Source organism: Bidens hawaiensis, unplaced genomic scaffold (genome assembly GCF_021521415.1).
Source record: "Bidens hawaiensis isolate Kalapana, Puna unplaced genomic scaffold, B.hawaiensis_p1.1 tig00012046_1, whole genome shotgun sequence".
In the NCBI taxonomy this organism is placed as follows: Eukaryota; Viridiplantae; Streptophyta; class Magnoliopsida; order Asterales; family Asteraceae; genus Bidens; species Bidens hawaiensis.
The window spans coordinates 469,391-492,933 of NW_027491967.1; the positions used below are offsets into that span (position 1 = coordinate 469,391).

The 23,543-nt window shown below is 35.7% G+C and overlaps 2 protein-coding genes across 2 annotated transcripts; one reads left to right on the forward strand and one right to left on the reverse strand.

Annotated features, from left to right (window-relative positions):
- The first annotated feature begins 17,956 nt into the window (after positions 1–17,956).
- LOC143539779 (uncharacterized) lies at positions 17,957–19,729 on the forward strand. Its single transcript, XM_077032993.1, has one exon. It carries the CDS (start codon positions 17,957–17,959, stop codon positions 19,727–19,729), a length of 1,773 nt encoding a protein of 590 aa, XP_076889108.1.
- A 697-nt stretch (positions 19,730–20,426) lies between these two features.
- On the reverse strand, positions 20,427–22,028 carry LOC143539780 (uncharacterized). The gene is made up of 2 exons (XM_077032994.1): positions 21,042–22,028; positions 20,427–20,984 (listed from the first exon to the last, which is right to left on the reverse strand). Exons 1-2 carry the CDS (start codon positions 22,026–22,028, stop codon positions 20,427–20,429), a joined length of 1,545 nt encoding a protein of 514 aa, XP_076889109.1.
- Between the last annotated feature and the right edge of the window lie 1,515 nt (positions 22,029–23,543).

Consider the following 23,543-nt stretch of genomic DNA (forward strand, 5'->3'; position numbering starts at 1 on the left):
GTATAGGCGAAGTTAAAGTTGGGGCGAAGTTGGGAACAACTTCGCTTCATCTTTAAGTTCGTCTAATAATTGTTAAGTTAAAAGGATCCAGGCGAAGTTAATGATAACTTCGCCTCACCACAACATCGCCTCAGGCGAATTTAAGCTTCAGGCGAAGTTGAGCATCAGGCGAAGTTACGGATAACTTCGCCTAAACCTTAAGTTCGCCTGAATATGAATCGGCGACAGTGAGTTTGATTCAAACTCAAAAATCTGTTGTTTCGGCCAATTTTGACGATTTAGGAGACTAAAACACATGGTATTAAGGCAGTCCGGACGATCAGTTTGTTCATGAACACGTAAAACAAGTTTTGAAATCGGGTATAGGTTTCGAACATCCGAGGTCGTTAACCGGGTGTCGAAACAACTTAGGATTAACAACATCGAACATCGAGTATAAGATATAGAATTCAAACACACCTTGAATACTAACTGAAATCGAAAAAAGATAAGTGGATGTAAATCGGATAAGTTCGCTGAGATTATCGAGAATAAGTTCGCTGAGAATTCAAATAATGAACTGATGACCTTTGAAAATCCTTATATAGGGGCGAAGTTATACAGGCGAAGTTACGGTTATTCACAAGTTCGCCTGTTTAACAACATCGCCTATATTTACAAAATCAACCCTTATAATTCGAAAATTTTGCAATTAAGTTCTAAAACTCCCTTTAAGAATTAAATGACACGTTCAAATCCAAGTAACCAGTTATAAAAGCATACGACTACATAAAAAGAAAACTTTTAACAATTAAAGTATAAGAGATCAAATTTCAGTCTCGATAGGGACTACTACGTTTTTAGAAAAGATCCGAACAGGAATCATACTAACTACGTGACTGTCACATAGATCCGTGTTTAGCTGTATTATGACATATAGAGACAGGTTGTAAGCAGGTAAATAACTTAAGATGGTTTTCATCGTTTCTGTGATACGAGTTAGGTTCAATTAAGCTCAAAATTTAAGTGGGCAACAACTCAGAGTTTATGATGCCTCCTATCTATTCTCAAAGCGTATTTGGCTTTCCCCAAGTCACCCCGAATTGACTTCGACCCTTAGTGTCTGATTAAGTTTGTAATTACTCTTCATCTCCTTCCCGTTCTCTCTCTTACTCCATGATTAAGAAGTCTTGATATGTTGAACTCTAAAATGTTTCAATAACTCATAAGTTTTTTTTTTTTTTTATGATAAACATTTACATAGACTTCAGAGTAGTAACCAACTGCAAGTCCCGAATCTGGATCACTGCAGTTTCTTGAAACGCTATCTTCACGGGAATCAGAACACTTACGGGCTCGTGTATAACTGGGTAATCGCTTTTCTGCCTATCATTCGGAAAGATATATATGAAGACATGCAAAACTCGTAAGGAGTTTCCACGTAAAATCAAGTAGTTTTAGTTTGTATCACATCTACTTTTACGTACCATAAAAAGTTACCATGACATACAATGACTGTCCTAAAACCTTTTAAGACTAATAACTTCACTAGTTAAGCACACAGAATCAGTATATATATCATTTTCCAATGGTTGGATTAATTTTCTGTTAAACATAGCTAACGAACTTCTTACGAAGTAGTAGACTTGAAAAATAATTTCATTTCCCTTTAAAAAAAAAAAATTTAACATTAATCGCCCCGACCAAAACAAAGTCTTCAGGTAAACGGCTATCCCGAAGATCCAATGGATCAGCTAGACCGACCACATACAAGTATGTGTCCTTCTAACTAAGTATGATCTACTAATTTTAAGCGAAAGAATGAAAACTCATCATAAACCGCCCCGGTCACTTTCAGTCATCTGGTTAATGGCTATCCTCAAATTCTACAAGTAGAAAATGAGGACCAAACATATCCTAAGACATGTCCTTCAAACTGTGGTAACCGACATACTTTTAAGCGATAGTGATTTTTTTTTTTATTTTTTTTTTTTTAAATAACTTGAAAAGCATGGTTACTCGGGATTGATCATCCCATTCAACTCAATAAGGTTTTGAAATCTCGTTTTGTCAAACGCTTTAGTATATAAATCAGCGAAATTATCAAGCGTATCCACCTTTTCAAGCACAATCAGTTTCTTCTCAGCACAATCCCGTATAAAATGATGACGTATGTCAATATGTTTAGTTTTACTGTGCTTCACGGGATTGTTAGTTACTGAGATAGCAGCTGTGTTATCAATGCAAATAGGAGTGAGTAAGAAATTCAGACCATAGTCGTGCAACTGTTGTTGAATCCAAAGAACCTGGGAGCAGCAGTTGGATGCTGCCATGTATTCTGCTTCACAGGTTGAAATTGCGACCGAAGTCTGTTTCTTGCATTGCCACGACACCAATCTGCCACCAAGAAACTGACATCCTCCAGTTGTTGACTTCCGACTCTGATTGCACCCTCCATAATCAGAATCTGTGTAAGCGACTAGATCCAAGTCTCCTCCTCTCGGGTACCACAACCCCAGCTTCGGTCTGCCCTTGAGATACCGCAAGATCCTCTTCACACCCTTCATGTGAGATTCCTTTGGGTTTGCCTGAAAACGAGCACAAAGACAAACAGCAAACATTATATCAGGCCTAGAAGCAGTTAAGTACATTAAAGAACCTATAATAGCCCGATACTGAGTTGGGTCCACATCTGCATCACCGTCTGACTCAGCACCCAATTTGTGATTGACGCAGATAGGAGTGTCGAATGGAGTGCTGTCCTCCATCTTGAAGCGTTTGAGCACATCATGGACATACTTGGTCTGATGAATGAACATCCCATCCTTCTTCTGATCAACCTGCAATCCTAAAAAGAAAGTTAGTTCACCCATAGCACTCATTTCAAACCTTTTCTTCATGACGTCCTCAAACTCCTGACACATGGAGACTTTAGATGCAGCAAAGATAATGTCATCCACGTAGACTTGCACCAGCAGGAAGTCGCTTCCTTCTCTCTTAACGAACAACGTGCTATCAATTTTCCCTCTTTCAAACCCATTTTCAAGTAAGTAATCTGATAAAGTTGAATACCAGGCACGAGGTGCCTGATGTAGTCCATACAATGCCTTGCTTAACTTGTACACGTGATCAGGAAAGTCTGGGTCAGGAAAACCCGGAGGTTGCTCAACATACACTACCTCATCAACTTTCCCATTCAGAAACGCACTCTTCACGTCCAACTGAAATACCTTCATCTTCTTATAAGCAGCGAACGCCAAAAACAATCTAATAGCTTCCAACCTTGTGACCGGAGCGAACACTTCATTATAATCAATCCCCTCTTGTTGATTAAAACCTTTAACAACTAGCCTCGCCTTGTTTCTGATGATAATCCCTTTCTCATCTCTCTTGCATTTAAACACCCATTTTGTGCCTATCGCATGCACATTTTTCGGTTTTTCAACCAAATCCCATACTTCCATTTTCTTGAACTGAGCCAACTCTTCTTGCATGGCTTCGACCCACGAGCTGTCCTTTAAAGCCATTTGATAATTCTTCGGCTCAATCTGGCTGATAAAGCAGGTGTACAAGCATTCGTTGATTATCCCTGTCTCCTTGATGCTTGTGTAAACACAGGTGTGCTCATTCAAGCTACGTCTTGTTTGTACACCGGAGGACACATCACCAATCACATTCTCCAAAGATTGATCTTTATGAATTCTCGTGGTCGGAACAGAACCGACATGCAAATTGTCTTCCAAGTTAGAAGAGAGCTCGTCAATGGTTGTTTCATGCTGAGAGTGAAATGGATTGAAAAATTCTTCTTCAGTCGAGGTAGCAGGGGTATCGACAGCATTTGATGAGGAAGGATGACATTTATCGATCAGCTGTCTTTGCAATAGGTTTTGTTCCTTATCAAGGATCATCTTCGTTGCAACTCTCTCTTCTTCTTCAGCAATATCCAAATACGGTATGTTAAAAGACTTAAAAAGTTTAACATAGTCGAAAAACTCAGCAGGTCCGTTGCTTGGTTTTGGCGGTTGGTAACTTGTGATATCGGTGTTACACACCACCTCAACCTTGCTGGTCGATGTATTGAAGACACGTCTGTTGGGAGTCCCAACAACATAACCGACTAGGATTCCTTCATCGGCTACTTCACCAAATTTAGAATTTGTCTTCAAAATCGAACAAGGGGACCCGAATGGTTCAAGACCACTCAAGTTGGGCTTTCTCCCATGCATAAGCTCATAACACGTTTTACCAAGTCTTTTAACAGTTAAGACTCTATTCAGAACATAACAGGCTGTAGCAACAGCTTCAGCCCAAAACACCACAGGAAGCTTCGAATCAGCTAGCATAGTTCTGGCTCCTTCAATTAATGTTCTATTCTTCCTTTCAGCCACTCCATTCTGTTGCGGTGTATACGGAGCGTTGTATTGGTGTTCAATCCCTCTCTGAAGGCAGAAGATCTCCATCTCAAAATTCTTGAACTCCGTTCCATTGTCACTCCTGATGAACTTAACCCTTTTATCCATAACGTTCTCAACTTTGGTAATCAAATTCTTCACCATCTGAGCCGTTTCGTCTTTTGATTTCAGGAAATACACCCACGAATATCGTGAGTAGTCATCAGTGATCACCAAGCAATAAGAAGTTCCTCCTAGACTTTTTGCATTCACGAGACCGAAGAGATCCATGTGAAGCAACTCCAGAGTACTGGCAATTGAATTGACTTTCTTGGTGAGATGGGATTTCTTGTGCTGCTTTCCCTTCTTGCACGCAATACATTTATCTTCAAAATTGAAATTCTTCAAGGGAACGCCCAGCACAAGTCCATTCCTGACAATGTGGTTCATCTTCCGAAGATGAATGTGCCCCATTCTCCTATGCCACAATTCGGACTCTGTTTCACTCGCTTTTGTCATAAGGCATGATTCTGCCATGGCCATTTCAGTTGATCTCATATCCATAATATATGTATTTCTTTCACGTGGAGCCTTCATCAAAATCCACTCCTCTGGTATCTGAAAACCAGGTTTCAACACAATCGCCTCATTCTTTGTAAAGTGAACGGTGTACTCCTTATCACAGATCTGCGACACACTCAGCAGATTGTGCTTCAATTCTTCTACAAAGTTAACCTTCTCCAAAGTCATCTTTACATTTGACACCGTTCCCATTCCAGTAATCTTGCCACCACTTTCACTGGCAAAGCTCACTCTCCCTCCTTGAACAGGTTTCAAATCGTGTAACAAGTATTTGTTACCCGTCATGTGCCGGGAACAGCCGCTATCTACAACCCAAAGATGTTGGCAGCCCTGTTCAACTGTTCCTGCACAATAAAGCAAAAGATTAGAATTTAGGGACCCAAGACCAATTGGTCTTGGATCTATACATCCCAAACTTTGGCTTTCCAAAGTTAGTATCTCGGTAATTCCTGTAAGTCCCATTAGGATATCTCATTGAGGATTGATTGTGAGGCCTTCCAAACCGCTGTGAATTGAAAGAATTATAGCTTGTGGTTTGGTTATTAGCAGTGTAAAACTGAGATTTGTTTCTATGAAAACCTGAATTAGTCACATTTTTGAATTTTAAATGGTTTTCATTTTTAGGAGTATGAAAATTACTATTAGGCTTATTTTCAGTTTTAGTAGGCCTCACACCTCTGAATCGCTGCTTCAGAGGGCAATTTGCAACAAGATGTCCTAATTGATTACATCTAAAACAACACCTATGCTCAACTTTTTTATCAACCGGTGTTTTAGATGTCGAGGCTATATTACCGCCCGTTCGTCTCACATATGGTGGGACGTACGGGTTTAGTGGAGTACTCCTTTTATTTGTTTTATCTTTTTCTCCACTCTTGGGTAACACAACCTCCTCTTTTGCCTTACCAGACTCGGATGACTTATCCGAATCTGACGAGACTGGACTTTGATCAGAAATTTCAACACTTGAAACAGGCGAACTTGTTTCGCCTCTTCTAACATTTGGTTCTTTGACAGTTACTTTAATTGGTACTGTCTGAGCAACCTCAAAATCAACAGATTTCTGAACAGTAGGGTTAAAAGTGTAATAGTGATTGTACGGTGGTGGAACCTCATGATAACCGATTCCTCCTCTCTTAGCAGAGGAACCTTGATCACTAACAAGGTGATCAAGAATAGCAGAAGAATTTCTGAACTGCTCCAGTTTTCGATTCAGTTCCACCACTTTCACCTGGTGGTCAGCAATCTGTTTTTCTCTCTCAGCAATTAGTTTTGTCTTTTCTTCCAAAACTTCATAACTTAAATCAATCACTTCAATTTTTTCAGCAAGTTTTGTTTTAGACTTTTAACATCTTTTTCACAAGCTTTTATTTTAATTTTATAATTATTTTCTCTTGATTTAATAAAGTGATGATCTTCTTTTAAGGTTTTAAATTCAGCATCCAACCTAACATACTGATCGGTTATGGTTGCTAGTTGCTCAGACAAGTTCTCACATTTTGAACAAGTTGGTTTAGAACATACCTCGGAGAGCTGGTCATTAACGTCTGCCATAAGAGCTTTTTCCTCTCCGGTAACCTTCTCACTTTCTTCAGTTTCTACCTTTGCAAAATTTGCCTGCTCAAAAGTTTCTTTAGAAAGCAGGTTCCAGTTGTATTCTCCATCTGCTCTAGACATCATGGCACTATAATCTTTTCTACCCTCACTTTGTTGTGGAGACCTACCCTGACTTCGTTCCACATGCTCATTCCTGCATTCTTTTGCAAAGTGACCGTTTTGTTGACAATTGTAGCATCTCACCTTTGCCTTGTCAAACCCCGGCTTTCCACCGACAAACTTCCTTCCCGTCTTTCTCATAAACCTCTTTACTCTTCTCACGATCATGGCCATTTGCCATTGTAAATCCATTTCTTCCATATCGTCAGCATCAATCTAATCGTAATCTTCATCCAACATAGCTGGATCAACAATCTTCCCTTGAATGTAGTTCTCATAGGAAGCAATGAAAGACGCATAGAGACCAAACTGCTCTTCAGCAGACTTGACACTCATAGGCATCTTGGAGTAGTTGTTGCTGGGAGAACTTGGAGAGCAACTGCTCTTGCTTACCTGGGGTTGAGAACCACTCGATCCAGCTGCTACATAGCAAACATCCCCATTTGTGTTAACTGACACATGCCCCTCATGTGATGAGTTGGGGCCCGACTCTCCCTTTGTGTAGTAGGCAGCAGATTCAGTCTTCGATCCTGAGCTAATGTTGACTTTAGCTCCATACATACCTGGATCTTGAACCTGATCCATAGGTGTCTCTTTTCTGACCATGTTAAGCTCAAAGGTTCTGAGCTTGTTGACTGCCGTTTCAAGATCATATGTGGGAAAGTCCTTGTCTTCTCTCATCAGCACAGTGTACATCTCCCATTTTGGTGGGAGAGCATCCAGAAGCTTCTCAACTATTTCTTCTTCTCGGTAGGAAATGGAATAGTTGCTCAATTCAGTCATCAGATGGTAATATCGAATGATAATATCATCTAAGGATTCATTCTTCAAATACTTGAAGACTGAGAACCGGGTTTTGAGCAATTTTATCTTTGAAGCACGGATTCCTACATTCCCTTCAAATCTGTTCTCAAGAGCTTCCCAAAGCTCTCTTGCTGATGTATACTTTCTGAACGTATGAAGGATCTCTTGAGGAAGAGCCATAGTAATAGCAGCATGAGCCTTGCTCTCGGCCTCATACATTTTTTTCTCTTCTTCTTCCATTTTACTATACTTTTTAATTTGATCACGACCTTCATACTCCATTACTGGTGGAATATAACCATCCTGGATGCATACCCACATCTTCGCATCCTGGTATTTGACGTATTGTATAAACCGATCCTTCCATGCAACGAAATCGGTTCCCTTCAGCAATCTTGGGGCCTTGGTAGCTGACCCTGCTTCAACTTCCATCTTCACTAACTCAGAGATGTTGATCGACGACATCTTTCCCGAAAAGCAAGAAACCTGAAAAATTAAGAAATTTTTTTTTTTTTTTTTTTTTTTAAAGTACTGAGGGCGAAGTTACGAAGAACTTCGCTTGAAGTAGGCGAAGTTGTAGAGAACTTCGCTGAAGAACTTCGCTGACGAACTTCGCTGATAACACTGCTGTATAACTTCGCTGATTAACTTCGCTGATTCTTAACTTCACTTGAGGTAAGCGAACTTAAGAGGTAGGCGAAGTTGTTGAGAACTTCGCTTGAATTAGGCGAACTTGAGAAGGTAGGCGAAGTTGTGGATAACTTCGCTTAACCTTATATCTTCGCCGAAACCCTACGAACAGTGACGGCAACTTCGCCTGATGAACACGAAGTTTCTGCAGATCTGTAAATCGGATTTTAATGAGGTTTTTGACGGTGTAAAGGCTTGAAAACGATGGTAGGAGCTAAGAATGATCAATAACACAGAAAACACGTCCCGCGAATAGTCGAAACGGGACGATTTCTACACCCGCGTGAATATCCCGAACCTCACAATCGAGCAAATGCTCTGATACCAATTGTAAGTTCCCTAGACGGATCACACGAGATATCGCGGTCTACTCAGGTGCGGAATCCCTGCGTAGATCGTTACGAGCGTAGAAAGCAAATCAAACAAACACGATACGATAAACGAACACGTTATATTGATAACCAAACACGTGATACGATATCACTATTACGGACTCACGTTACAGAACAAACTCGTTTAACCAAAACTGCTAACAACTATCAACTCGATTTTTTTCTATCAAGCCGTAACATCTAATATAAATACACGACAACTTCGCCTGATATGTTCAGGCGAAGTTGTCCATAACTTCGCTTGTTCAACAAGTTCGCCTAGGCGAACTTGTTAACAACTTCGCTTAAACAAAAACATAAATAACATTACAGACTCGATTACAGACACTAGACTATGAACTACTGACATTTATGCACCAACAAAATTAAAATTTTCTGAAGAGAAAGAAGAAGAATCCCAAAATACTGTATCTCTTGATGAATTTAGATCATTATGGTCTAAGGCACGGTCTTTAAGTCAAAATGACTTTGAATCCAAGCACATTTACACAGAAGATAAGGCTACTAAAAGTTTAATTGTCTTTTGTCCAGGCGCAAGCCCAGAACTTATCTCCTTAGCATTCTCTGCTGGGTTAGTTAAGTAAATTTACCCTTCTTCTAATTTACAAGAAATTAGTCTAATGACCGAGGAATGAAGAAAGCCATCAAAAACTTTCGCAAAAAGATTGCAGCAGCAAAAGATGCTAATATCTTCATCAAGTGTACTTCTACACTCCCAGATTGGCATCAAGGAAAATCTTTCCAAAGCTACCATCATCTGGAAATTGGTCTTGCTAAAACAAGAACCGTAAATCCATCCAAGGTCATGGAAGAAAAATATGAAGACCCGAGCAATTGGGTTGAAATAAGAGTCTAAGAGTTTTCTAAAAATACTTGAAAACTTGCAAAAAATAAAAGCTGGAAGCTTTAATAAAGTAAACTATTACAGTCACCACTGTGTAATTACCAGCTTTAGTAGTCTTCCACTACCAAAGCACGAGAAAGAAGCTTTAGAAAATATGGAGCAAAGAATCATCTTTAATAAAGTAGAAGAAGAGCCAGTCACAAAAGAAAGACTATGTCAGGAGCTTCAGCGCACTTATGAAAATCATAATTGCGAATACTGTTCAAACAGTACAAAAGAAGATAATAGCTCTCAACTTTACAGCTATTACTCTGATAAAGACACCAGGGAACTGGACCCAACACATGGGTATGTCGATTAAAAACGTCAAGCATGACGAAATTTTGAAGGGCATTTTAGTCCATTGTATAAATCTTCTCCTCCTATATAAAGGGGAATGATTTTTAAGTTTAGGCATCACATTCTCACCTATCTTTATTTTCTCTCTACTTGTAATCTCAATCATGTGTATTAGTGAGTAAACTCCTTGCTAAATGAGAGTATTATGTATGTACCAAGGAGTTCTTCCCCTGGGAAGAACAGTTGTGAAATAAATATATCAGTTCTTATTATCCATCAAGTTCATCTTTAAGAATTTTGCAAAACCTGGAGCCTTGGAGCCATAAGAGTACCGTTGAGGCAGGAGGCTGTAGGGAACAAATTGGTTGGGTTGGTCACTTGAAAAATTAAACTTAAAAGATTCACTTAGCTGGATAAGAAGAAGAGGTAAGATTTATTTTATGAGTGTTAAATTACTTCAAAAGTATTTATTATAATCTCTCCTTAAGCATTTTTACAAAAATTTAATTTCTCAAAACAAAACTCGATTAATCTTTATCGAAACTAAATGATTTCTAATTGGAAACTTAGTAAGCAAATAAAGACTTCATGTCTTTCAGACATAGGCACATGTCTTATGCATAAAATGAAACTAATAAACGAGAAGTTGTTGAACAACTTTCATAAAATCGGAGACATATGATGTCTTTCACAAAAATAAAATCAATAAACGAGAAGTTGTTGAAGAACTTTCATAAAATTGGAAGCATATACATGTCTTTCACAAATAATGAACTCCATAATCAAGAAATTATTAAACGAGACATTTCTACATGTGTTTGTTACATATCTTTCTTACACAAGTTGAGATTAAAACCCATTTTCAAAAAATGGTTTACCGAAAATAATAAATTGCTTAACGGCATAAAAGACAATTATAAATTGCTTAACGGCATAAAAGACAATTATAAATTGCTTAACGGCATAAAAGATTTCCGCATTTTGGTATCAGAGCCAAAAAATTCCGCATTTTGGCATAAAAGATTTCCGCATTTTATTAAAAGAACAACTTGGAAAGAAGAAATACATGGAGAAGATCTCTTTGATCAAATTATTATTTTCCCAAAATTAATAATATTAAACGTGCTCGTTTTTAAAAATATCTGAACTTGATGAACTTATGGCTCCAGGGCTCCAGGTTTTGCAAAATTCTTAAAGATGAACTTGATGGATAATAAGAACTGATATAAAATAAGAATTTTGCAAAACCTGGAGCCCTGGAGCCATAAGAGTACCGTTGAGGCAAGAGGCCGTAGGGAACAAATTGGTTGGGTTAGTCACTTGAAAAATTCAACTTAAAAGGTTCACTTAGCTGGATAAGAAGAAGAGGTAAGATTTATTTTATGATTGTTAAATTACTTCAAAAGTATTTATTATAATCTCTCCTTAAGCGTTTTTACAAAAATTTGATTTCTCAAAACAAAACTCGATTAATCTTTATCGAAACTAAATGATTTCTAATTGGAAACTTAGTAAGCAAATAAAGACTTCATGTCTTTCAGACATAAGCACATGTCTTATGCATAAAATGAAACTAATAAACGAGAAGTTGTTGAACAACTTTCATAAAATTGGAGACATATGCATGTCTTTCACAAAATAAAATCAATAAACAAGAAGTTGTTAAACAACTTTCATAAAATTGGAAGCATATACATGTCTTTCACAAATAATGAACTCCATAATCAAGATCTTTTATGCCGTTAAGCAATTTATAATTGTCGGTAAACCATTTTTTGAAAATGGTTTTAAACTCAATTGTGTAAGAAAGATATGTAACAAACACATGTAGAAATGTCTCGTTTAATAATTTCTTGATTATGGAGTTCATTATTTGTGAAAGAAATGTATATGCTTCCAATTTTATGAAAGTTCTTCAACAACTTCTCATTTATTGATTTTATTTTTGTGAAAGACATGCATATGTCTCCAATTTTATGAAAGTTGTTCAACAACTTCTCGTTTATTAGTTTCACTTTATGCATAAGACATGTGCCTATGTCTGAAAGACATGAAGTCTTTATAATTGTCTTTTAAATATTATAAAAAAATTTTATAATATTTATAATTGTCTTTTAAAGATAGGTGAGAATTTTTCAAGTGACCAACCCAACCAATTTGTTCCCTACGGCCTCCTGCCTCATCGGTACTCTTATGGCTCCAGAGCTCCAGGTTTTGCAAAATTCTTAAAGATGAACTTGATGGATAATAAGAACTGATATATTTATTTCACAACTGTTCTTCCCAGGGGAAGAACTTCTTGGTACTTACATAATACTCTCCTTTAGCAAGGAGATTACTCACTAATACACATGATTGAGATTACAAGTAGAGAGAAAAGAAATATAGGTGAAATAACCGAAGTAATAAACTTTAGAGAAAATGAAAACGGTTTTGCTTCAGATTATATGATTAATTTTAATCAACTAGAAAAATTAACAAGCTTAAATTCAAGCTTGATACAAAAACGATTTTTAATCAACCTAATCACTTACAGAGTTTAGTCTCAATTGTAGGAATACTCATTTTCAAAAAGTATATTCTTATAGCGCAAGCTATACCATGCTTTTCTTTCATTATTAACGACCCAATTAGCTTTGTTTACATGGCCTCAAGCCCGAACATACAACAAACACACCGACAAGCTAACTAGTATACATCATGAACAAATCAAAAAATACAAAAGACTAATAAACAAAACGAGACCCTACAATTATAACTTCAATGGATTTACAATAACAACAAATCTTAGTAGCTTTTTTAACAAATTAAAAATTGGGTGATAACAATAGGGGTCTTAATACTTGCTTTGATTAAATCAATTGTAGACCCGATCCCACAATTGGAGAAGATGAATAATGATGTGATTATAACCGATCGGCCATAAATTGGATACACACACATTATACAATCGATCAGCCATAGACTGCATAAAATGCGAGCATAATCGAATTTTCAAGGCTGGATAAGAAAAGTGTGTAGGCCTATACCTAATATCATGTTTTTAAAACAAAACCTTTATTCGGGTTGACCCGAAACCCGGATATCAGACCCAATAACCAAATAGGGTTACTAATGTTCGGGTTTGAGTTCGTGTTTTCTCGTGTTCGCGTATCATGGCTTGGGTTAGGGCTTCCTTGAGTTTGGTTTTGAGTTACGTAAAAGTTAAAAGTGACATGCCTAATTAAGAAAACAGTTAGTCTAACTTTTATAATTCATTTATTTTCAATTTTATAAATTTACTGTTTTCTTTAGTCCAGTAAAAATAGAATCGAGTTCCAAAAGGTTCTAAAAATAAATTATAGGAAGTAAAACAGGACGGTGTCAATAACATAATGTTATTTGATATTTGACGACGACTTATTTAATATCATAACTTTGATTGAAGGAATAAAATAGTGCATTAGTTGGAACAAAAGAAAACATAAACGTCAGCTTATATCCTGGTCAAGGTTCAAATCAATACTCTTAAATCTTGTTAAATCACCTACCTATTAATAAATACTTCAATAAGTTAAATATATCGAGAAAAAAACCATGAAGAATTTTAACCAATACCATTCTTGTAAGCCTTACTGTGAAAATCACGAAACTACCCTTACCGTCAGACTTTAATAATAATAATAATAATAATAATTATTATTATTATTATTATTATTATTATTATTATTATTATTAAATTGGGGTTGTTATTGTTGCTGCATAAGAAATGCTTAATGATATAGTTGGAAATGCTTATTAGGTTGCACCGAAAGTGTTGAATAGATACTCTTATAGTCAAATACTATTTCTCTAGCAATAATTATGATCGTGTTTTCGTAAAAATGGTTAAATCTTCATATATAGCTTTACACACCATTAATTTTTATGGATTATTTTGTTTACTTTAAACGTACAGAGAATACTTTGTATGTATATTTATAAAAATATGAATTATTTTTATATTTTTAATTTATATTTTTAATTTAATCACAATATACATATGGTAATTTAGACCTAAAAAAAATTTGCACCTGGTCGACTGTAATTTGATATAATTGGAGAGGTACTCCTATAGTCTCAATTAAATTCTCTGGCATATTTTTGTTATATAATATGGTCAATTAATTGTTATATAATATACAATTTGATTTTAAAGTAGAAGTCTCAATAATTATTTAGGTCTATTAAAATTTAAAACAAAAATATTATTTTTAACATAAAATAATATTTTTACGTTGGATTGAAAAAATAAGTAACTTTATGTTGACTATTTTAGAACTCTTCGAAAAAGTTTGTTACTAATTTTATAAAGCTTTCATATATCATTGATCATTACATTTTAATTTTAAATACTAACAGTTTGGAATAATATTAAAATGGCTAAACAAGCGCCTGAAATAATTTGATTAAGAATTCATGTGATTTTACAACAAAATAATCGTGAAATATCCTATTTTTGTTAGAAAATAGGCTAGTAAATTTTTTTTTATCATTTTCCATTAATATGAAATGAAAAAAAAAATTAATTTTGTTATATTTTAATTTCCGGTTTTATATGTTGTTTGATTATACAATTATTAATTGTAAAATATAAATCAAGTAAAAATCTGTCATACATATAATATTAATGACACCAAATTTATCATGATAAATAAGTTTCAAATTATAAAGTTTATAAGGATGACTATATCATTAAAGTTCAAGTAATCTGTTTTTTTTTTTGGATAATCATGTTTTTGGAATAAACTGGAGTAGATGATCTCAAATGATATTATATTAAATAATTAAAATGTATGATATTTTACGTGTATGGATATTTTATTTTTTTAGTTTCATGGATATTTTATCATTTATCTAGGATTGGTATGTACTTGAAGAATCTTATTTGTCACATTTACAACTATACGTGGCTATATCAAGAGTTATAATCATACCTATATGTTACCTTATCAAGAGTTACAAGTAGGCATGGACTAAAGATTTTGATATGTGATAGATAATGTATACCAACCAATACAATCATAAATGTAGTGTACAAAGGAGATTTTACTTATTTGTAACATGTTTGTGTAATCTTAGTTATGTAATTTATGTAATTTTAATGTAAATTGTAACGAATATATGATCATTTTGTTAACTATATTTCATATAATAGTTAAAGTATAAAACTTTTAACAATTACCCGTGTAATACACGGGCCTCAAACTAGTAAATAAGGGTGGCAAACCCAACCCAAATGGGTTGTTTTTGGTCAAGATGGATAAACTTTAAAAGTAAAATGGGTTATGATGGATCATAAAAATTCTACAAGTGGGTCAGGATGGGTTGAAAATATACAAGTGAGTTTCATTTATAGGTTAAAATGAGTCAAAACAAAATATCCAAGTTATCCAAAATTTATCTATTTCAAAATACCCAAACTATCATTTGCGAAACAAAACTCACCCGAAACCCAAAAAACGATCAAAACGAAACAAAAACCCCGAACTGACTAAAACGAAACAAAAACGAAATTGAACCGAAATAGAAAAACAACCAAAACAAAAAAAACGAAATGAAACCGAAAAGCTGACCAAATCGAAACAAAAAAGCGAAATGCAACCGAAAACTAACCAAAACTAAACAAAAACACCGAATCGACCAAACCGAAACAAAACTAAATCGAAATAGAAAACCGACCAAAACGAAACAAAAAAACCGTTATGAAACCGAAAATTTGACCAAAACGAAACAAAAATTAGCGAAATGCAACTGAAAAGCGGACCAAAACAAAACAAAAACACCGAACCGACCAAAACGAAACAAAAACACCGAATCGACCGAAACAAAACAAAAAAACCATAAGAAACTGAACCAAAATAGAAAAATGACCAAAACGAAACAAAAAAAAAAGCGAAATGCAACTGAAACCTGACCAAAACAAAACAAAAACACTGAACCGACCAAAGCGAAACAAACAAACCGAAACGAAACTGAACCGAAATAGAAAAACGAACGAAACGAAACAAAAAAAAAACCGAATTGAAACTGAAAAACTGACCAAAAAGAAACATAAAAAAACTAAATGCAATTTAAAAACCTGACCAAAACGAATCAAAAACACCGAACCGACAAACGAAACAAAAAACTGAAACGAAACTATACCGAAATAGAAAAACGACCGAAACGAAACAAAAAAACCGAATTGAAACTGAAAAACTGACCATAAAGAAACATAAAAAAACTAAATGCAATTTAAAAACCGGACCAAAACGAATCAAAAACACCGAACCGACAAACGAAACAAAAAACTGAAACGAAACTATACCGAAATAGAAAAACGACCAAAACGATTCAAAAAAACCGATATGAAACCGAAAAACTGACCAGAACGAAACAAAAAAAAAACAAAATGCAATAAAAAAGGTTACCAAAACGAAACAAAAAAACTGAAACGTAGCCGACCAAAATAAAACAAATGAATCGAAACGAAACAATAAAAAAAAGGAAATGAAACCGAAAAAACTGACTAAAACAAAACTGAAACCGAAAAAATCTAGAAATCGAAACCGAAATCATTGAAACTGAGCAGATACCGAAACCGACCGAAATGGGAAAAAAAACAAAACCGAACTCAAAAAAAACCCTGAAAAACTCGATATTGAACCGGAACAAAAAGTTTTTTTTTTTTTTTTATGAACGAGGAGGATGGGGAAAACATTTTTGTTATTTTACATTTTGCGTTTTTTATTTATATTTTGAGTTATTATTTTTTAATAGTTTTTTTGAATTTTTTTTGAGGGGTTTTTTAAACTCTTTGTATGTTAGCCTTTACTTGGGTCAAGATGGGTTAGTTTTATCCATCTTGACCCATATCCATCCTAATCCTCTATTTTAAAAATCCATCATGACTCATACCCATCCTGATACATCACCCAAATTCAACCCAACCCACTCTTATTGTCACCTATACTAGTAAATAAATAAATGAAAGTCACCCACTATGAGTAGGGCCTTCACCTGAACTAAATTTGACTTCCAAAATAAAAGCGAGAGTTTTTTAATTTTGTGGTGAACCGGTGGTAGAAAGTACAAATCGTAGAAACCGGTTAGATCGTTAAACAAGTCGACCGGTCTATCCAGCTTGATACTGATTGATATGGTTTCGTTGTGGGTGAGTTGACTGTTTAATTAATTGTCCGGCCGAAACTTTCAAACTTTCAAACTTTATAGTTTATTTTATTATACAATTTTTTTAATTCACTGTGGTTTAGCAAGAGTAAAAGCGAGGAATCTCGGGATAATGTAGTAAGAGAAAAAGGACGGTGTCAATAAAAGATGTCATTTGACGTTATGACAATGACTTGTTTGATATCATAATTTTGATTGAAAGAAGAAAACAACGCCGCATTAGTTGGACCAAAAAAACATAAACGTCAGCATATAAACTACTCTGGTCAAAGTTAGAAACAGTACTCTTGAATCTTGGAAATCACCTAAATATAGAAAAATACCTCGATAGTAAATGATGAATTTTAACCTATACCAACTATTCTCAAAATACATGTAAACTGAAAACAAATCACTATTTTAGTAATTTTTTTGTTTTTTATTTTGATCAAAATTGTTATTTAGATAACTCCACCCACATCTTGTATACAAAACACCTTTTAAAAAGTTTAAATGACAGTGATCCTTAAATTTTGGACAAAAGTCAAGTGTTACTAAAGCAACTAAGAATTCAACGACTCTTTTACAACTCACAATCACACATCATTAGTGACTAAGAAATTATTTAATCATGTTCCACAGTGGCTGCACTGCAGATGGCTCCCTAAACAGCTCAAAGTTCAACTATCCGATGCCATGGATCGGCATCTACGTAGCAGCCGCGTCATTAATATGCGGCTTAGCCATGGCCTTGGATGCACTCCATGGTTTCAGATACAAGAAATTCTGGTTCCCTTGCAAGTTCTTCAGCCTCAATGCAACAACTCTTACTGTTATAGCAATTGCAATCAAGTTTTCGGTCGATTTGAATGCCACCATGCCTCGCAGACAAGATCAGCTAGCAAAAGTTTGCAGCTCGGCTTTCATATGCATGGTTATGGGAAACCTGCTGCCTTCTTTAGGTACAATGGAAGACACTGAGATTTTGATGAATATTATTGCTTTGGGGATTCTTGTTGTTACCCGCGATTACTAATATTTGCATACAGATGGGTACTGGTGTGATCTTTGAGTTTTGGATGGAGCATGCTTTGATTATGGTTTTGATGGTTGTTTTGTTAGCAATCTTGTGTTCTTTGTCATTGGCTATTCCCACCAAGAAGTATTTTTTGGATATAACATATGAAAAGAAGTTGAAAAGAGCAAATAAAGTGTGTTTCACTCAAATACATCTATCTGTAGCAGAGAGGCTAAAGCAAGATTTAGGGAAGTATTGGATGATGGCGTATACGTCGAGCCCTCAGTTTGTGATCGGCCGGTCTGCTCCCTGCTCGGCTTCCGGAGCCTTTTGTCTTGTAAACTTGTTGATCTTAGCCGAGTCTATATTCAGACCACGGCTCATGCCTTGGTCTTTCAGGTTTTGCACTGGTGATTCGGATTACACATGGTCAACCACTATGGTTTTCATGTGTCAAACGGCTGCAGTGGTTGTTGGTACGATTTCTCCGGCTTTTAGATGGTTCATGACCATCAATTTTAGGTGTCCGGAGTTTGTTGTTGAAAAATACTGGATCAAACGGATTCTTTTGTGGCAGGTGCAGCCTTTAGATATAAGAATATGTAACCGGAAGGGAAGAAAACTCATTCATGGTGCTAAGTATCATGTTTATCATTGGTTGATCGGGTTGCAGAAAGGATTAGTCTTTTGTTGTAAGATGATCAGATATGTTTCCATTTTCTTTGTGACCAGGTTCTTGAGGATCAGAAGGTTTTTAAAAGGCGATAATGGTGTACATAATGACCATGCAGATAACATGAATAGGGATATGAATATGGATCTGAGTCGTTACGTGATTTTTCTTGAAGATGAAGAAGTATTGGTGGATCTGATGATGGAAAACAATAATGATGCTACAGCTCACTGGATCAAAATGGGGGAGAGTCAGCAGCCGAGAAATCTGATAAAACTTTTAGAGCGGTCGAGTTCTTTAAGTTCTTTCAATGGAGTTTATGATTTTGACAGTGACAAAGTTCCATCCTTATGTTCTGAAGAACCACCACAATGTTGGGCTCTTCCTATTGTGACTTTAACAAGCATAGCGGTTGCCATTCCCGGTATAGACAAACAACTGAAAGATCAACTGATATTCGGTGTGGATGAAGGTCTCAAGTATGTCAAAGAGATAGAAAGTTATATGGAAAATGTTAAAGAACTGACTCCTGTGACGAAAGCAACACGGATACTTTGGTCAGGAGTTGAACTTTGTAACAAATGGTTAGATGTTGATCTTTCTAAGCTAGCACATAATCAAGAACACGTGACGGGAACTGAAATCATCAAATCACTTGCTGAAATCTCAAAGGAAAAGTTCATGGAGTTTGTAAACAAGGATGTGTATTTGAACGCATGCTTCACGGTGACAGCAAATTCCATGTACAGAATATGTGAAACACTGTTGTTAACAAGTCATAATGAAGCCAGTGAGAGGTTATTTGAGAAGATATCTCTCATGATTTGTGATATCTTATTAGCAGCTTTGAGTAACCTGCAACATGTTATTTCAAGAAAATGTCATGAAAGTCGGATTGAGGAGAGGGAAAAGAGTATCCGGAGCGCGGTTCTGCTTTTTTGGCAAACCAAAAAGATTTTAGAGGTTATTGACAAGAAAAGACCTCAAGATTCGGATCATGGGAAACTTATACATATAAGTGAGTGGCATCTAGTGAGCAAAAAGAGGAATCCGCTGTGCTCTATGTCTTCTTCAACAGACGAGGAAACAGCTACGTCTAGCCCGTCTGACGTGTATATATTAGTTGACTAATATCGTGGCATTTATGGTTGTATGTGTTAGCCATTTAGTGATCAGCATGCAGCAAGAACTAATGTTTGATATGTATAAGAATCAACACCAAAGCATATATTCTTATTAAATGATATTTAACATATACTTAATCTAAGGTCATGGATGCATGTGCACATGTGTATGTAGTAGCACTATTTGTTGTGTTATATGTCTTAAAATCGAATGTTATGACCGTAAGAGGGAGAGTGACCGTAGTCGTGTTTGGCATGCAGATATATATGTGATTTTTTAATACATCATATTCATACACATTTTACTTGCAAACACTACTGTTTTACATATTTTGACAATTCTTTGTATAGTTTTGTGTTTGTAAAACACATGTTCATGTAAAGATATGAACATATGCTTTAAAGTGATAAAGTGAAAGATAATGCAATCATACAAATGGAACAAGTGAAGGTGAAACTAAAAATAAAATAAAATAAAGAGTACAAACTACAGTTATGTCTTTTACTATTTTAAAAAATGAAAGTATAAAACAAAATGCTTCTCATTGCCTAAAGGGTTTTTCAAGAGTTTTAAGATTATTGTAGAAGTGGTTTTTAAAATAACTCCACCAAGTTACATCATTTAATAACCATATATGATTTGGTGTTCATTCTTCTACATATTATACAGGGCTACTTGATGGCTAACATTACAACCATAAACATTACTCAACTGATATATACAAATCCGACGGACTAGACGCTGCTGATTCCTCGTCTGTCGAGGAAGACATGGAGCCCAACGTGCCCATCTTCTTGCTCACTAGATGCCACTCATCGATACGTATCAGTTTTCCGTGATCTGAATCATGAGGTCTTTTCTTGTCGGTAACTTCCAAAATCTTTTTGGTTTTCCCAAAAAGTAGAATCGCACTCCGGATAGTGTTCTCCCTCTCCTCAATCCTACTTTCATGGCATTTTCTTGAAATAACATGCTGAAGGTTACTCAATGCAGCTAGCAATATATCACAAATCATCATAGAGATCTTCTCGAATAATCTCTCACTGATTTCATTCTGGTTTGTTAACAGCAGTGTTTCACATATTCTGTACATGGAGTTTGCTGCCAGCATCCTCATTGGCCATCGCGATGGGACCTCTTTCAAGCATTCGTTCAAATACACCATATCCTTGTTCTCAAATTCCTTGAACTTTTCCTTTGAGATTTCAACTAGTGATTTGATAATGTCGGTCCCTGTCTTGTGTTCTTGATCATGTGCTACCTTTGAAAGATGAACATCTAACCATTTGTTGCAAAGTTCAACTCATGACCAAACTACTTCTGCTGCTTTCATCACATGTTTCAATTCTTTTACATTTTTCATGTAATTTTCTATCTCTTTGACATACTTTAGACCTTCATCCACACCGCATATCATTTGATCTTTCAACTGTTTGTCGATATTGGGAATTGCAGCTGCTATGCTTGTTAAAGTCACAACAGGGAGAGCCCAACAGTTTGGTGGTTCTCCAGAAAATAAAGATGGAACTTTATCACTGTCAAAATCATGTACTCCGTTATAGGAACTTTTAGAACTCGATCGCTCTAAAAGTTTTATCAGATTTCTCGGCTGCTGATTCTCCCCTATTTTGATCAAGTGAGCGGTCGCATCACAATTGTTTTCCATCATCAAATCCACCAATCCTTCTTCTCCTTCCAGATAAATAACATAACGACTCAGACCCATATTTGTATCCCTATTCATATTCTCTGCATCATCACTATGCACATCATTATCGCCTTTTAAAAAGTTTCTTAACCTCAAGAACCTGCTAACGAAGAAAATTGAAACATATCTAATCATCTTACAAGAAAAGACTAATCCTTTTTGCACCCAAATCAACAACTTGCAAACATGAAACTTTGCAATCTGAATGAGTTTTCTTCCCTTCCGGTTACATATTCTTAAATCTAAAGGCTGCACCTGCCACAAAAGCATCCGCTTGATCCAATATCTTTCAACAACAAACTCGTGCCCACACGCCCGCGAGGCCTTGGTTGGACACCTAAAATTAATAGTCATAAACCATCTAAAAGCCGGTGAAATCGTGCCAACCACCACTGCAGCCGTTTGACACATGAGAACCATAGTGGTCGACCATTTATAATCCGAATCACCAGTGCAAAACCTGAAAGACCAAGGCATGAGCCGCGTCCTGAGTATGGACTCGCCTAAGATCAACAAATTCACAAGACAATAAGCCCCTGAAGCCGAGCAAGGCGCAGACCGCCCTATCACAAACTGAGGACTAGAAGAATACGCCATCATCCAATACTTTCCTAAATCTTGCCTTAACCTCTCAGCAGCAGATAGATGTGTTTTGAGTAAAACACACTTTATTAGCTTTTTTCAACTTCTTTTCATATGCTATATCCAAAAAATACTTCTTGGTAGGAATAGCCAATGATAAAGAACACAAGATTGCTAACAAAACAACCATCAAAACCATAATCAAAGCTTGTTCTATCCAAAACTCAAAGATGACACCAGTACCCATCTGTATGCAAATATTAGTAATAGCAGTAACAACAAGAATCCCCAAGGCAATAATATTCATCAAAAGCTCAGTATCTTCCATTGTACCTAAAGAAGGCAACAGGTTTCCCATAACCATGCATATAAAGGCCGAGCTGCTGACTTTTGCTAGCTGATCTTGTCTGCGAGGCATGGCGGCATTCAAATCGACCGAAAACTTGATTGCAATTGCTTTGACAGTAAGAGTTGTTGCATTGAGGCTGAAGAACCTGCAAGGGAACCAGAACTTCTTGTATCTGAAACCATGGAGTGCATCCAAGGCCATGGCTATGCAACATATTATTGATGCGGCTGCTACATAGATGCCGATCCATGGCATCGGATCATTGAATTTTGAGGTGTTTAAGGAGCCGTCTGCCGTGCAACCACTGTGGAACATGATTGAATATATGGTCGTCACTGATGATGTCAGTTGTTAATGATTTTTGTTCAGAAACATTGTGTTTTGGGAACTTTAAAAGGGTGTGTTGAGAGTACATATCAGTGTAAAGTGGATGGTGTTCCTGGAAACTTCATATCCGTTTGACCACAAAATATATATATAATATTCGGTGGAGACAGAAAATAGAAAATATAGCTTTTCTTGAAAACAATAAATTATGAACATCTGTCCGGATAAGATGCAACCGAAAAAATAAAACTATGTTTCGCTTTATATCATAAAAATCATGTTTTTGTTTTCCCTTTTTCCTTTAATTTTCTAGGATTTTTGTCATGAAATTTTAAGTTTAAAGATCCTTTTTATTTGTTTTATTTAAATTTTAATGGAACTAAGTTTGAATAGGATTTCTTGATGCATTTTGCTCAAACTTGAACAAGTAATCAACACCAGCAATTGATGCATCGTTAACCAGCAAACCTCACAGAATGTCTTATATAGATATACTATGGCTTTACCAAAAATATGGTGAAATGTGTATGTTCCAGACGCCATTTCTAAACCAATACGATAAATAAAGCATGATCAACGCGTTTTTAAAATCACAATCGATAACATAAAAACCGGCTAAAAATATTTGAGACGCTACCCTCTTATACAATTTACCTAGTTTCAAAATGTTTAACAAACCACCTAGAAATTTATATGGTTTTATCAAACCATCTAGTTTTGTTGAAAGAAATTAAATATTACACGTCTATTTAGAAAATAAGATTTAAAAACAATTTTTAAAAATACGCATTTTTACACTATAAAAATCAAGTTTTTGTTTTCTCTTTTCCTTGAATTTTTTTTCGGCCTCTTAC